Genomic DNA, 14,441 nt, shown 5'->3' with positions numbered 1-14,441 from the left:
GCCGAGAGCTCACACTGACATGACACTTGGCGTTGCTGGCCAGAGTGCTCTGCCCCTTACGTTTGCTGAGCTGCGTGGCAGGCCTTCGAGGGGGTGCGCTCCTTGTACCCGCTGTACAGAAGGGGTACTGAGATCAGCGAGGTGAAGTGACCTGCCCGTGCACACAGTAACTGACAGCGCCAGGATTCGTTCTGGCTCTGGAGCCTGTGCTCTTGGCTGTTCAGTCACACGCCTTTCGGTTCTAATGACAGCTCACTTAACTGTGCTCATGCATGACAGGACTGCGCTAAGCACCTTCGGCATGTCCTCACTGGATTTTTTTTTTCCACTTTTGCTATAGGGCACATGTGCTTGCAGAGAGAGAGGAGGGGGGGAGAGACATCACCCCCCAGGGGAGGTGACCATGCCACAATCCCTTCTCCATTCTCCTCTTAGGATTTTGTGCATGTACACACATATGCCCAGTGTGTTTTTAAGCCCCTGTGTCTGGAACTCGAACCACGATTGGCCATGTGGGAATCCAGCCACCTTCGCCCCCACACCGCCCGCCCGGTTGGCCCATCTCAGCTAATTTTTACAATAGCCCATGACAGCCGAGCAGCGTTTCGGAATCATGACCGATTCCCTGGCCACCACTGGTGGAGATCGTAGCTACGCAGAGCGCCTCGTCTGAGCCAGGCGCTGTTTACTCCTCGCGGTAAACTGCACCAAGCAGTTAAGTCACCGAAGAAGTGGCAGATGGTGGGGCCAGCAGGTAGCGTAGTGGTTAAGGTGCTGGACTCCCACTTGGCTAACCGTGTTTTGAGTCCCAGACCTGGTGACTTGAAACTCACACTGGGTATGTGTGTGTCCATGCCTGAAATCCTGAGAGGAGAAGGCAGGAGAGGGGCCTGTGGCGTGGCCATCCCCCTGGGGGGTGCTTTCTTTCTCTCTCTGTCTTTCTGTCTCCCTCTGTCTCTCCAGCAAGCACATGTATCCTATAGTAAAAATCTCTTAAAAAGAAGTGGCAGGTGGGGCCAGTGGGTGAAGCATCACGGAAGAGGAAAGCCGGTCACAGGAAACCACGTTTTGTATGACCCCGTTTGCATGGGTTGTCCAGGGTGGGCAAGTCCACAGTGACAGAAAGCAGCCGAGTGCTTGCCTGAGGTTGGGGGGAGAAGGACTGATGGCAGGTGCGGAGTTTCTCTTTTTTGTTTTTGGAGAGGTTTTTGCTGTAGGGCACGTGCACTTGCCAGAAAGACAGAGACAGAAAGCGAGAAATTACCCCCCTGGGGGGATGGCCACACGGCAATCCCTTCTCCTCCATTCTCTCGGAATCTTGGGCACGCATACACATGCTCCCAACGTTAGTTTAAGCCACCGGGTCGGAGACTCAAACCGCGGTCGACTACGTGGGAGTCCAGCAACATAGCCATTACGCCAACTGCTGGTCCCGGGAGTTTCTTTTTGAGGTGATGGAAACATTTTGGACTTAGTGGTGATTTTTGCACAACCATGAATATGCCAAAAACCATTAAGCTGTCTACATTTTAGGTGGGTCTTTTTGGTATATAAATCATATCTCATTTCATTTAACCACCACACCACCTACCAGTCCCTATATTTTAAAAAAAGACTTAGCAAGCAGGCCTGGCTGGTGGAATGGTGGTTAAAATGGCTGGATCCTGGGGACTAGTGGGTGGCGTGGTGGTTAAGACACTGGCATTCCCATCTGGCTGACGATGGTTCGAGTCCTGGATTTGGTGGCTTGCTTTGCTTGCTTATTATGAAAAATATGGCTGGATCCCACATGGCCAACTGTGCTGTTTGAATTCTGGACTGGTTGCTTGAAAGACACATGTTTTAGGTATGGCGCATGTACGTGCATACCTAAAACCTTGAGAGGCGAGTGGAGGGAAAGGAACTGTAGCGTGGCCATTCCCCCCAGGAGGTGATTTCTCTCTCCAGTGAGGACATGTACCCTATAGCCAAAAAGAAAAAGGGAAGCAAAAGGAGAAAAGTGAGCAGGTGGTGGCAAAGCCACTGGACCTACATCGGGAGGGTCCTGGGTTCCTGTCCTGGGACGTCCCTGTGACCCCGGCTGGCGGAGACGGGGTGGGTCGTGGTGCGAAGGTCCTCTGTCTCTCTCGTGCCAAGGCAGGGACTCTGAGAAGGGAGTAGTAGAGCTGCTGAGAGTTAGACATTTGCCGCGTGCCGGCCACCGGGCCGGGTTTATTTACTTATTCTTGGAGAGGTTTTTTCTCTATAGGGCGCGTGCGCTCGCCAGACAGACAGAGAGAGACAGAGAGACAGAAAGCGAGAAATCGCCTCCCAGGGGGGATGGTCACGCCGCAATCCCTTCTCTTCCTTTCTCCTCTCGGGATCTTGGGCACGCATGCACACGCGCCCGGTGTGAGTTTTAAGCCACCGGGTCCAGGACGCGAATCGCGATCAACTACGTGGGAGTCCAGCGACATAGCCATTACGCTAACTGCTGGTCCCCCAAACTGAGTTTATAAACTGACTCAGCCTTCAGAACATCCTGGCAAAATGCGTCCTCTTAGGCAGTTTTTCCTTTTTGTAGATTTTTGCCATAATGCACTCACTGGAGAGACAGGAAGACAGAAAAAGGGAGATAGTCCCAGTGGGGGGCCACGCAGCGGTCCCTTCGTTCTCCTCTTGGGCTTTTGGCACACATACACGTGCCCGGGTGTGATTTTCAGGCCACCATCTTGGGGACTCAAACATGGCTGACCATGTGGGAATCTAGCATTTTAACCACCCTGCAACCTGCTGCCCCCTTAGGGAGCTTGTTTTGCTCTTGAGGAAACTGGGGCTCAGAGAGGTTAGCAAGAGTCGGTGGAGCCTCAGACTTGGGATCCTGCAGCCGAATGCAGTCAGCCTCCCGGGAGAGCGAAAGCACCCCACTGCTGGGGTCTTGGGACCGAGCAAGTGGCCAGGCTGGCCTGGGTGGGCTCTGGGGAGCAGACCCTGGAGGCCAGGGAGCTGGGAAGCCCTGAGCCCTAGAACCCCTGAGGGGAGGGGTGGGGCTGACCAGAAGTCTAGCCTCACCCTCCGCCCTCCCTGCCTCTCTCACTTCCTCCTCCTCCTCCTGCCCCCAGATCCGCTTTATCCTCATTCAGAACCGGGCTGGCAAGACGCGCCTGGCCAAGTGGTACATGCAGTTTGATGACGACGAGAAGCAGAAGTTGATTGAGGAGGTGCACGCCGTGGTCACCGTCCGAGATGCCAAACACACCAACTTTGTGGAGGTGATGCCCCCGCCCCCATGCTCCCACACCCCTGCACCTCCCCTGCCTGCCCTGCCCCCACCAGTCCTGGACCCCTTCCCCGAGCTCATTCATCCAGCATGCTTTTAGCTTGTTTTCTTCCTTCTTCTCTGTTATTTCTTGGATATTTTTCATTGTGAAAAATCACAAACATATAGATTAATGCAATGAGAGAAAAGTAGATTGAAAATTCACATACCCACTACCCACATTTAATCACTATGATTGTTTTTTTTTAATTTACTGAAGGGCACATGCACTTGCACAGGAGAGGGGAGGCGAGAAAGCAGTTCCCACGGGGAATGTTCATGCCACAATCCCTTCCCCTCCATTTCGCCCTCCTTTCGGATTTTGGGCGGACACACACACACATGCACACACACATACACACACTCAGTGTGTTTCTAAACTGCTGGTTCTGGGACTTGAACTGTGAAGTCGGTCATGTGGGATCCAGCCACCTTAACCACTGTGCTGCAGGTTGGCCCACAGTATTAATATTTTGCCTTTTTACTTTACCTTTTTGTTGGGGGGGGGGGGAAAAATTTTTTTTCTGGTACCAACAAATGCTTATAGAAAAAAATAACTTACTCTAGAAGGCAGAGATAGTATAATGAACATCCCTTGCTACAGTGTTTCAAATAAATTATAGACTACATTTTTTTTTATTTATTTCATTTGATTTGTTACTTTTTTTTTTAATTTGACAAGACAGAGAGAGAGAGAAAGGGAAAGTGAGAAAGCAAGCCACCAGGTCCAGGACTTGAACTGCGGTTAGCCATGTGGGAGTCCAGCACCTTTAACCACCACGCCACCTGCCAGCCCCATCGTATTTCTTTTTTTAAAAATTTGGCATAGGGTGTGTGCTCTCAGTGGACAGAGCGAGAGGGAAAGCGAGAAGCACCGTAGTGGGGCGGTTACGGAGCACACAGCCCCTTCTTGGGGCTCCTCTCAGGGTCGTGGGCGCGCACATGCAGCCAGCATCCGGGACTCAGCTGCAGTCACTTGGGATTCAGATGCCAGATGCCCCAGCCCCCGTGCCTCCTGGCGTGCCCCCAGACATCATATTTTGGCCCTAAATATGTCAGGATGGATCTCAGAAAATAAAGACATTCCCTACATCCCCGTAGTACCATTCTCACACCTGAGAATGTCGTAATGCTTCCTTAGCACTACTCTAATACTCGGCCAGTATGTGAATTTCCTCAGAGCTAATCATTCAAAGCAAGTAAAGGATATATATATATATTTTTTTTTTTTTAAAGAGGCTTTTGCCTTAGGGTGCATGCACTCGCTGGAGAGAGAGACAGAGACAGTGAGAGAGAAAGTGAAAAATCATCCCTGAGGGTGATGGCCATGCGTAGTCTCTTCTCCATTCTCCTCCTGGGAGCCTGAGCACACATGCACACACACCCTGTGTGAGTTTCAAGCCATTGAGTCTGGGACTCAAACCAGTCAGCCACGTGGGAGTCCAGCGACGTACCCGCTGTGCCCCCTGCTGCCCCTGCCAGTGAACAATCTTACATTGCTTTTGGTTGCTGTGTTCCTTTGACCACTCTTGCTCTTCCTTTTTTTTTTAACAGCCAAGGGCATATGTACCCAACAGAGATGGGGTGGGGGGCTAAAGCATCCCCCAATGGGGCACAGCCATGCCGCAATCCCTTCTTCATTCCTTATCCTGTCGGGGTGTGGGCAAGCATGCACACATGCCTGGCATGATTTCAAGCTGCCAGGGCTGGGATTTGATCCATGCGGGTAGCCATGCAGGAGCTGGCTGCCCTAACCAGTAGGTCACAGGACTGGGCTTCTTTAGCCTCTTATAATCTCATGTATTCCCGTGACATTAAATCGTACAAGAGATCGGGACCAGCAGTTGGCGTAATGGCTATGTCACTGGACTCCCACGTAGTCGACCGCGGTTCGAGTCCCGGACCCAGTGGCTTAAACTCACGCTGGGCTCGTGTGCGTGCGTGTCCAAGATCCCGAGAGGAGAATGGAGGAGAAGGGATTGCGGCATGGCCATTCCCCCCGGGGAGTGATTTCTTGCTTTCTGCCTCTCTCTGTCTTTCTGGCAAGCGCACGCACCATTTAGCAAAAAACCTCTCTCAAAAAAATAAATCTGTGCATGGAGGACTAGCAGATGGCGTAATGGCTATGTCACTAGACTCCCACGTAGTCGACTGTAGTTTGAGTCCTGGACCCGGTGGCTTAAAACCACTGGGCGCATGTGTGTGCCCAAAATCCCAAGAGGAGTATGGAGGAGAAGGGATTGTGGCGTGGCCATCCCTCCAGGGTGATCTCTCGCTTTCCGTCTCCTCTCCAGTGAGCACACTTGCTCTGTAGCAAAAATCTCTCTCTCTAAAAAAAAAGAAAATCTGTGCATGGATTTTCAAACTGTTTAACACCAAAATAAATGAGTTTAATTCCTTTTTCCCATGCACTTTTTGAAACCCCCCTGTATTCCGGATGGTGATAAGTGCTAGGGAGAGGATAAACAGTGGGGTCAGGCGTGTGCGGGCAGGCATGCGCAGGCAGGTGTGTGCACATGCGCCGGGTGTATGTGCCCGGGAGTGGAGTGTGGGTTGTGGTGGCTGGGTCAGGCAGGCATCGCTGCAGAGGTGACATTCGAGCCAAGGCCTAAAGGGACTGAGAGGGTGAAAGGAGATGGTATCTGGGGAACATTCCAAGCCAGGGAACAGCAAGTGCAAAGGCCCTGAGGCAGGAACATGTCTGTGTCATTCCAGGAATAGCAGAAGGCCCACGTGCCTGGGGGGTAAGCCAGGAGGAGGGTGGGAGGAGATGAGGGCGAAAAGAGAAAGGGGCAGGCCTAGCCTCTGGTGCAGTTGGCGGCATGCCAGACTGCAGAGCTGGAAGCCACATGCTGACTGTGGTTTCAAATCCCTGGGCAGGTGGTTGTGAAAACATCCTGGGTACGTGCTGTGTGTCCGGATACCTGGGGGGCTGGGGGACGCAGCTTGAAAACATACCGGACACGTGTGTGTGCACCCCAGATCCTGACAGATGAGAGAAGTGGAGAAGGGATTGCGGTGTGACCGTGCCCCGTGGAGGGTGCTTTCTCCCTCTCCTGTTCTCTCTGTCTCTCGAGTGAGTGCAAACTCCCTCTGGCAATTAAGAAAAAATGAGGGCTAGCAGGCGGCGTGGTGATTAAGGCGGCTGGATCCCACGTTCCTGAAAGGAGGGAGAAATGGAAAAGAAGGAAATGACCATCCCCCATGGGGAGTACTTTCCCTCGCTCGCTGTCTTCAAACACGTGCGTCTTCTAGCAAATTGTTAAAAAATAAATAAATAGGACCAGCAGTTAGCGTAATGGCTATGTCCCTGGACTCCCATGTAGTTGACCACAGTTTGAGTCCTGGACCCGGTGGCTTAAACTCATGCCAGGAGTGTGTGCGTGTGCGTGCCCCAGACCCCGAGAGGAGAATGGAGGAGAAAGGATTGCGGCGTGACCATCCCCCCTGGGGGGTGATCTCTCGCTTTCTATCTCTGTCTGTCTGTCTCTGTCTGGCGAGCGCACGCACCCTATAGCAAAAACTTCTCCAAAAAAAAAATATATATAAATAAATAAATAAACAAACAAATAAATAAATAAATAAAAAGGACGTACTTCCAAGAGGAGGGTGAGACCCGTTGCTGGAGAGGCCAGCAGAGGCTGCCAGTGGCTTTGCCATGAGCAGCCCACTGGGGTGGTGGAGAGAGAATGAGGGGAGAGAGACTGGGCGTCACAACGGGGGCGTCTTGCTGCCAGCCCAGTACCAGGTCCTAGGCTGAGCGCTGGCAAGGATATACTTTTGAGGGCCTGGCTGGGGGCAGTGGGGCCTAGAGAGACAGGATAGCTGCAATGGCGGGCTGCTCAGGGAGCTGTCACGGGAGCGACCCTCTGAACGCAGCCACCTGCGCACGCATGGTGCATCTGTTCCCAGACATGGCTGCGTGCCTCCTCTGTGGCCAGCCCTGAGTGGGTGCACAGCCTCGACTGAGACAGCTTTGTACTGCCTTCCCTGGGCTCACGGTCCTTGAGGGACATAGGCCTGTCCCCTGGCAGTGATGACCAGAACGGGCAGGGCTGGATGGAGGAGGCTGGCAAGGGAGGGGTGCAGTGGGGAATGGGAGAGAGTTGACCCCGCCCCGTCCCCATCCAACTCGGGAGTGGTGGGGAAAAGATGCCGAATGTCTCGCTTAAGACATTGAGATAGGCTCAGCCCCATGGTCTAGCGAGTAGCGGACCCAGATCACACGTGACTGACCAGGGTTCAAATCCTAACCTGGGAGGCTTGAAAAACACACTAGGCACATGCCCCAAATGCCAGCAGGACGGAGTGGAGGAGAAGGGACTGTGGTGTGACCATGTCCCACTGGGGGGTGCTTCCTTCCTCTCCCCTGCCCCTACCTCTAACAAAAACACAACCTCTGGCAACTGGAAATAAAGAGAGAGGGAGAGATCAAGACCAGGATGGGCTTCCTGGAAGAGAGGGCTTGCAAGGGAAAGACAAAGGGAAGTAGCCAGCCAGAGGACCTGGGCGCCATCCTTCCCTCCCCGGGTTTACTCACCTCGTTCCTTACCTCCCAGCTGAGTTTTCTAGGCCTGAGTTTCCTGCGGCTGCTGTCACAGACGACCCCAGATTAGGGGTTTAGCGGAAACAGCTCTCGCGGGCGGGCACTCCTGTGCAGGCCGTAGGGGACAGCCCGTGCCCTCGCCTGTCCGGCTTTTAAAGGCCCCCCGCCATCCTCAGCTGGCGTGCCCCCGTCCCAGAGCGAGCCACGTGGTGGCTTCCAGTCTCCCATCCATGCTGTCCCAGATTTCTTTCCCTTACAAGGACCTCCGCGATGACCTCAGTCCCACCTGAGCTGCCCGCATCCCCTCCCGTCACCGGCATCTTAATCACACCTGCCAAGTCCCTCTTGCCATGTAAGGTAACCTACTTCCAGCGCCCAGGGGTTAGGACGTGGCCATCTTGGGGGGCCATTATTCTCTTGCCCACAGCACCTGTTCCGGGGCAGCCTGTGCGGGGCAGTGCTGAGGGCACAGTGCGACAGCCCCAGCTCCCCTCGCAGCCTCACAGTCCAGCGAGGACAGAGCCATCCACAGACAGTGAGGACCCGGGGTGGGCTGCGGAGGCCTGGCAGCAGGCGTGGACAGTGGCCTGGTATTCGGAGGGAGTACGGTGCGGTCTGCAGGAAGTGATGAGGGTCTGGGGCACAGCCCTGAGAAGCATGGAAGCTCAGCACAGGGCGAGGCCCTGCACAGTGGGACCGCAGCCTGCAGGGTGGGAGTGGCCGGGTGGGAAAGCAGGAGGGACAGACCTTCAGGGAAGCTCTGGTGGGTCACATGTGCTCGAGCACGTGTAGGATCACTGGAACATTCGAAAACACACTCGGGTGGGCCAGCCCTGTGGCATGGCAGTGTGCACTGCTTAGCAGAAGCCGGATCCCATGTGGGACCGAGGTTCAAATCCCTGAGCTGGTCAGGCGAGATCCGATGGGCTGGAGGAAGGGGATCTCTGTGGAAGATGCTTACCTCTGCCTCCCTCTGTCTCTCACATGCGTGTGCGCGTGCTCTGTCGTGAATAAAGACCCTCAGGATAGAGATGAACAAAAGAATGACTGGGAACAATAAAAATCCAAGAACTGATGTTGGCGCCTGAGGTTGCCACCAGGTGGCGCCACACACATACCCCAAACTAGAACTGGGATTTTTGCAGGTTTGGGCTGAAGGCAGTGTTCTGACGGACTGGGAGTGCGCGCGCGGGGAGCGTGCACACTGGGAGGGTGCACACGGGGGCTCTGTGGCCTCTTCATTTGCACATATGTGTACACAGCGTCTGCGATCTGGTCCTGGCGCGTTTCTTCGTGGCCAGCGCGTTTGCGTTCCTGATGCTTACGTGTGTTTCAGGTCAGTGAAGGCAGGGTCCTGGTCGTCTTGGTTACAGTGGTGCCCCTCACTCTGCCCCACGCAGACCTGGCACACAGTAGATGCTCAGGACATGATTGTAGAATGATTGGTGAATTGATTCCAGGCTAAGAAATTTGCGTCTCTCCAGACGTAGTAGGAAATCGGGAAACAGAGGCAAAGGTGGGGCGCATGCCGGGAGCACGCCCCTCTCCCTCTCAGCTCTGGGTCCCTGCACCGGCTGTTCTCTCCCCCACATCCCTGCGCTGCGAACCCAGGAAGGACAGGGCTGGGCCTTTCTCTGTCCCTGCCGTGTCTCCAGCACAGGACCAGGGCGGTGGTGGGCCTCGGGGGCCCCGCCATGCTCTGGCTCCGCTCTGCCCCCGTTGGTCCCAGCTCCCGTCACTGACCGCCTCTCCGCCCACAGTTCCGGAACTTTAAGATCATTTACCGGCGCTACGCTGGCCTCTACTTCTGCATCTGCGTGGACGTCAACGACAACAACCTGGCCTACCTGGAGGCCATCCACAACTTCGTGGAGGTACGGCAGCCCCCCAGCCCTCCCCTGCCTTGCAGTCCTGGCTCAGGTCTGCTGCAGCGGAACGCTGTCGTCGTGTCCTCGCTGTCTCTGTCCCTCTCCTGTCCCTGCCCGTCCAGCTGTGAACCAGTTCCCTGTCTGGATCCTTCTCCCTCTGCCTGGGCCTCTTTTCTGCCATCTCCTGTGGTCACTCAATGATCTTGCTCTGTCTTTCTCACTGTCTCTGTCTCTTTCTCCCTTTTCCCTCTCTCTCTAGATCTCTCTCCCTGACACTTCTCCCACGCTCCTCAGTTTCTCTCTCTATTTTTATTTATTTATTTTTTTGCCATTGGGCATATGTACTCATTGGAAAGAGACACAGAGAGGGAAAGTGGAAGATCACCCCCCCCCAAGGTGATCCCTTCCCCTCCTAGGATTTGGGGTATGCACGCACACGTGCCTGGCATGATTTTCAAGCTGCTGGGTCCAGGACTCAAATCAGGGTCAGCCATGTGCGAGTCCAGCACCTTAGCCACCATGCCACCTGCTGGCCCCTCTCTGTTTTTACTAACAAGCGTGCTTGGGTTCGCCAGAGAGACTGAGGAGGGAGGGGAGAAAGCACCCCATGGGGCACGGTCACCCTGCAGTTCCTTCTCTGTCGCTCACTTCCTTTGGGATTTTGGGTACGCACACGCATGCCCCTGGAGCATTTCTCAAGCCATGTTTTGGGACCGAAACCGTGTCATCGGCCATGTACGGTCCAGCCACCCGACCCACCAGGCCACAGGGCCAACCCACTTCCCGTTTGGTCTTTGTTTATTTCTCATTGTGCGTCTCTCATCCTTCTCAACTTTCTCTCTCTGTGTCCCTTTTCCTCTCCCCTTTGGCCTCTTTCTGATGGCGTGTGTCTGTCTGTCTGTCTCTCCCTCCCTCTCTCCGTCCATCTTACCAGCTCTGCCTTCCTCCCCAGGTCTTAAACGAGTATTTCCACAATGTCTGTGAACTGGACCTGGTGTTCAACTTCTACAAGGTAGGCCCTGGCGAAGAGGGGGCAGAGGGGCTAGGACTGGCGGTGCCTGGACGCCCGGGGCTCTAGGCCCAGGGGCCCTTTTCTGACCAGCCCGCCTCGGCCTCCCTGCACGCAGGTTTACACGGTCGTGGATGAGATGTTCCTGGCCGGCGAGATCCGCGAGACCAGCCAGACGAAGGTGCTGAAGCAGCTGCTCATGCTTCAGTCCCTGGAGTGAGGCAGCGGCGGCCTGACCCTCCCGGCCTCGCCTGCTCGTGTCCCCTGTCCTGGCCTGTGGCTCACCGCAGCCCCCGCCCTCTGCTGCCAGGAGGAAGGGACCCAGCTGGGTCTGGGCCACAGCTGGGGGCGGAGGCCACCCTGTGTGTCCCGAGTAATTGTGCCGTTGTCATGTGACTGTGTGTGTGTGTGTGTGCGCGCGTGTGTGCGTGTGTGTGTGTGTGTGTGCGTGCGCAGAGCTCCCAATAAACCTATGGTCCTGCCTGGCCTTGCTGTCTTCTCTGGGAGCTACAGACGCTCAGGGTGCCCTGCTCCTATGCCATCAGCCAGTCAACCAACACCCGCCATCGAACTGAGTGGGAGTAGGGGACCCAGGTGCACTTCACACCTGCTCCCGCCCACACAGGGCCCTCGAGACTGGAAGGGGTGACAGGGTGAGACACCAAGTCCTTGCCGCTAAGATAATACGTGGCCAGCCTGGTGGCACAGCAGGTAGCATGCTGAACTGCAGTGCCGGAAGCCACTGGCCAACCTCGGGTTTGGATCTCAGGTCGACTTGAAAACATGGCACAGGATCCCGTGGAGCTGGAGGGCTGGGGCAAGGGGGTTGTGGACGACAGCCCGTGAGAGCTTCTCGCTCCTGTGCATGCTCACGTGCTCTCTATTATGAATAAAATAAACTAAAAAGTTACTAATGCTACTTACACTCATAGCTAACGCGCGGCGGCTAGGCGTGTCTCCGGGCACTGTTCTAGGCGGTTGGCGTGTACGTGTTCACTTAATGCCCACACGCGCCGAGGAAAGGACGGCCCGCCCGGTTTGCAGGTGAGATCACTGAGCGCAGGAGAGTTAAAAGACTTGCCCAAGGGCAGGTTTGCTGATGCCATTGGAGCCCGCAGACAGCTGGAGTGCTTGCTTGTAGCCAGGCCGGCAGTTGTCATGGGCGTCGGCGCTGTCGGCAGGGTTGGCAATAGGCTTGGTGTTTTGGTTTCTCGGCAACAGCACTATCGGCATTTGGACAGAACAGTTCTTCATTGTGAGGCTGTCCAAGGCATGGCTGGGCTTTTGGCTTCCACCCACCAAGTGCCAGAAGGGCCTCTGGCCATCATGATGACAGAAAGCACCCCCCGGAGTTGCGGCCCGCTTCCCCGTGTGCCGAGAGCAGAGCGTGCTGGCTGCTGACTGCACCTAGGCCCGGTGCCCTGGCCGGCGGAGGGCAACTCGGCGGCTCTGCTCTTACTAATGCTGTATGGCCGGCCTTGCTCCAGTCTTCCCGCTGCGGGTGGGCCCAGCCCTGCCTCCTGGCTGCTGGGTAACCTTGGGAGAAGTCACCTAACCTCTCGCCTCAGTTTCTCAATCACTTGGGGAGCTAGTTGATAATAATTTTATTTCGGGAATCAGTAAATGGCATAATGATTATGTCACTAGACTCCCACATAGTTGACCGCAGTTCGAGTCCCGGACCCAGCAGCTTAAAACTCATGCTGGGCTTGTGTGTGTGCATGCCCACGATCCTGAGAGGAGAATGGAGAAGGGATTGCGGCGTGGCCATCCCCCCGGGGGGTGATTTCTCATGCACTCACTGGAGAAAGACACAGAGTGGGAAGTCATCCCCCATGGCCATGCCTTAATCCCTTCTCTTTGGCATGTACCTGCTGTGTTTTTCTCACGTAGTAGACTGTGGATTGAGCCCCGGACCCAGTGACTTAAACTCATGCCGGGAACGTGTGCGTGCCCAAGATCCCAAGAGGAGGATGCAGGAGAAGGGATTGCGGTGTGGCCCTACCCCCTGGGGGTGATTTCTCGCTTTCTGTCTCTCTGTCTCTCTCTTTCTGGCGAGCGCACCCGGCCTATCGCAAAAACCTCTCCAACAGCACAAAAGAACAAAAATTGCCAGAGGGCATATGTACTTGCCAGAGAGACGGAGATGGGGCCAGGTATAGAAAGCACTGCCAGAAATACTAAACAAACAAACAAACAAACAAACAAATAAATAAATCAAAGAAACAACATTTAAAACAAAGAGAAAGCGCCGCCCCATGGGACGTGGTCAGGCTGCCACTCTTCCCCCATCTCTCTGTCCTGCCAGGACATGCTTTGCTTTTCTTTCAGGTTTTTGCCATAGGGCATGTGCTCTCATTGGAGAGAGTCAGAGACAGAGAGAAAATGAGAAATCACGCCCTGGGGGGATAGCCACGCCGCGGTCCCTTCTCCATTCTCTTGGGATTCTGGGCATGCACCCACATGCGCCCAGCGCAATCTGTAAGCCACTGAGCCTGAGACTGAACCCCGTGCTCGGCCGTCAGCACCTCAACCACCCCGCCACCTGCAGGCCCCCCGCCCAGCCTGGTTTTCAAGCTGCTGGGGCTGGAACTTGAACTGCAGTCAGCCATGTCAGAGCTGGCTCCCCTAACCTCTGCACCACAAGTCCACACCAAAATTATATTTTCTATGCAGTCGTGAACTGCATGATGATGTTTCAGTCAACAATACACCCCGTGTACAAGGTCCCATAAGATGAAACTCTGTACCCAGGGTGTGCGCCATCTATCTCTATGAAGGTACACTCTGGGTCTGAGACTTGAACTGCAGTCAGCCATGTGGGTGTCCAATGATGTAACCATTGCGCCATCTGCTGGTCCCCCAATTCTCATATTTCAACTGGACAGCATAGTGCTATGTGAAATACTAATCTATTTATTTATTTTTAATTTGCCAGAGAGCACGTGTACTCTGGAGAGAGACAGACTAAGAGAGGGAAAGCAAGAAAGTACCTCCGTGGGCCATGGTCACATCACGATTCCTTCTCCTTTACTTCTCTTTCTTTTTGGAATTTTGGGCACCTCACAAACCACGCACACGCAGGGTCTGAGACTCGAACCATGTAGTCAGTCATGTGGGATCCAGCGCCTTAACCTCCAGCCGCAGGCTGGCCTATTAGTGTATTTATCACCCACCTACCTCCTACTAATAGAATGGGCGCTGCAGGAAGACTGGGCTGTTCTGTTTACCACTGGACCCTTGGCGCTAGCTCAGCTCCTAGACTCAGTAGTTATTTTGATGTGGACGGCCCGGAACTCACAATAGCCCAAAGCCAGGCCGGCAATTGCCAACATTTCCCAGGCTTCTGTGAATTCCCCGCCTCTGCCTCTCTCCCTCGAAAGCAATAAAAGCAATCTGAGACCTTGAGAAGCAGGACACCCCGCTTATCTGACCCTTCCTTCCTGAGAACGAACTCTGGGCTGCATCTTCCTGATGGGCTGCTTCTCCCTGACAGGATACCTTAGTCCGCTGAAAACCCACCCCTCCACCAACTCCCTCATAAAAGACTGCTTAACCCCTAAGGGGGGGGGCAAAGAGTCGGAGTGTTAACTCCTCCCTGCCTGCTGATGTAATTAAAGAGTTCTCTTTTCTCTCCGGAGTGCTGCGTTTTGTCCCCGGGCCGTCTGCTTTTCCGCCACAATTTTTTGAATGAATGAACGTTATGGCTGTTTTTCCTGA

The 14,441-nt window shown here is 54.7% G+C and overlaps 1 protein-coding gene across 1 annotated transcript in view; it reads left to right on the top strand.

The window, feature by feature from the left end:
• AP2S1 (adaptor related protein complex 2 subunit sigma 1) overlaps positions 1-11,208 on the top strand; it is a 15,161-nt gene extending 3,953 nt beyond the window's left edge. The window contains exons 2-5 of the mRNA XM_006142112.3: positions 3,102-3,251; positions 9,605-9,718; positions 10,665-10,724; positions 10,840-11,208. Of these exons, the coding sequence (XP_006142174.1) occupies positions 3,102-3,251; positions 9,605-9,718; positions 10,665-10,724; positions 10,840-10,941 (426 nt within the window). The 3' untranslated portion in view covers positions 10,942-11,208. The remainder of the gene's footprint in view (positions 1-3,101; positions 3,252-9,604; positions 9,719-10,664; positions 10,725-10,839) is intronic.
• The last annotated feature ends 3,233 nt before the right edge of the window (positions 11,209-14,441 follow it).

The sequence above is a fragment of the Tupaia chinensis genome, unplaced genomic scaffold, assembly GCF_000334495.1.
Source record: "Tupaia chinensis unplaced genomic scaffold, TupChi_1.0 Scaffold000067_1, whole genome shotgun sequence".
Classification (NCBI taxonomy): Eukaryota; Metazoa; Chordata; class Mammalia; order Scandentia; family Tupaiidae; genus Tupaia; species Tupaia belangeri.
Note: the sequence above shows the minus strand (reverse complement) of the source record. Positions and strands in the feature narration are given on the sequence as shown.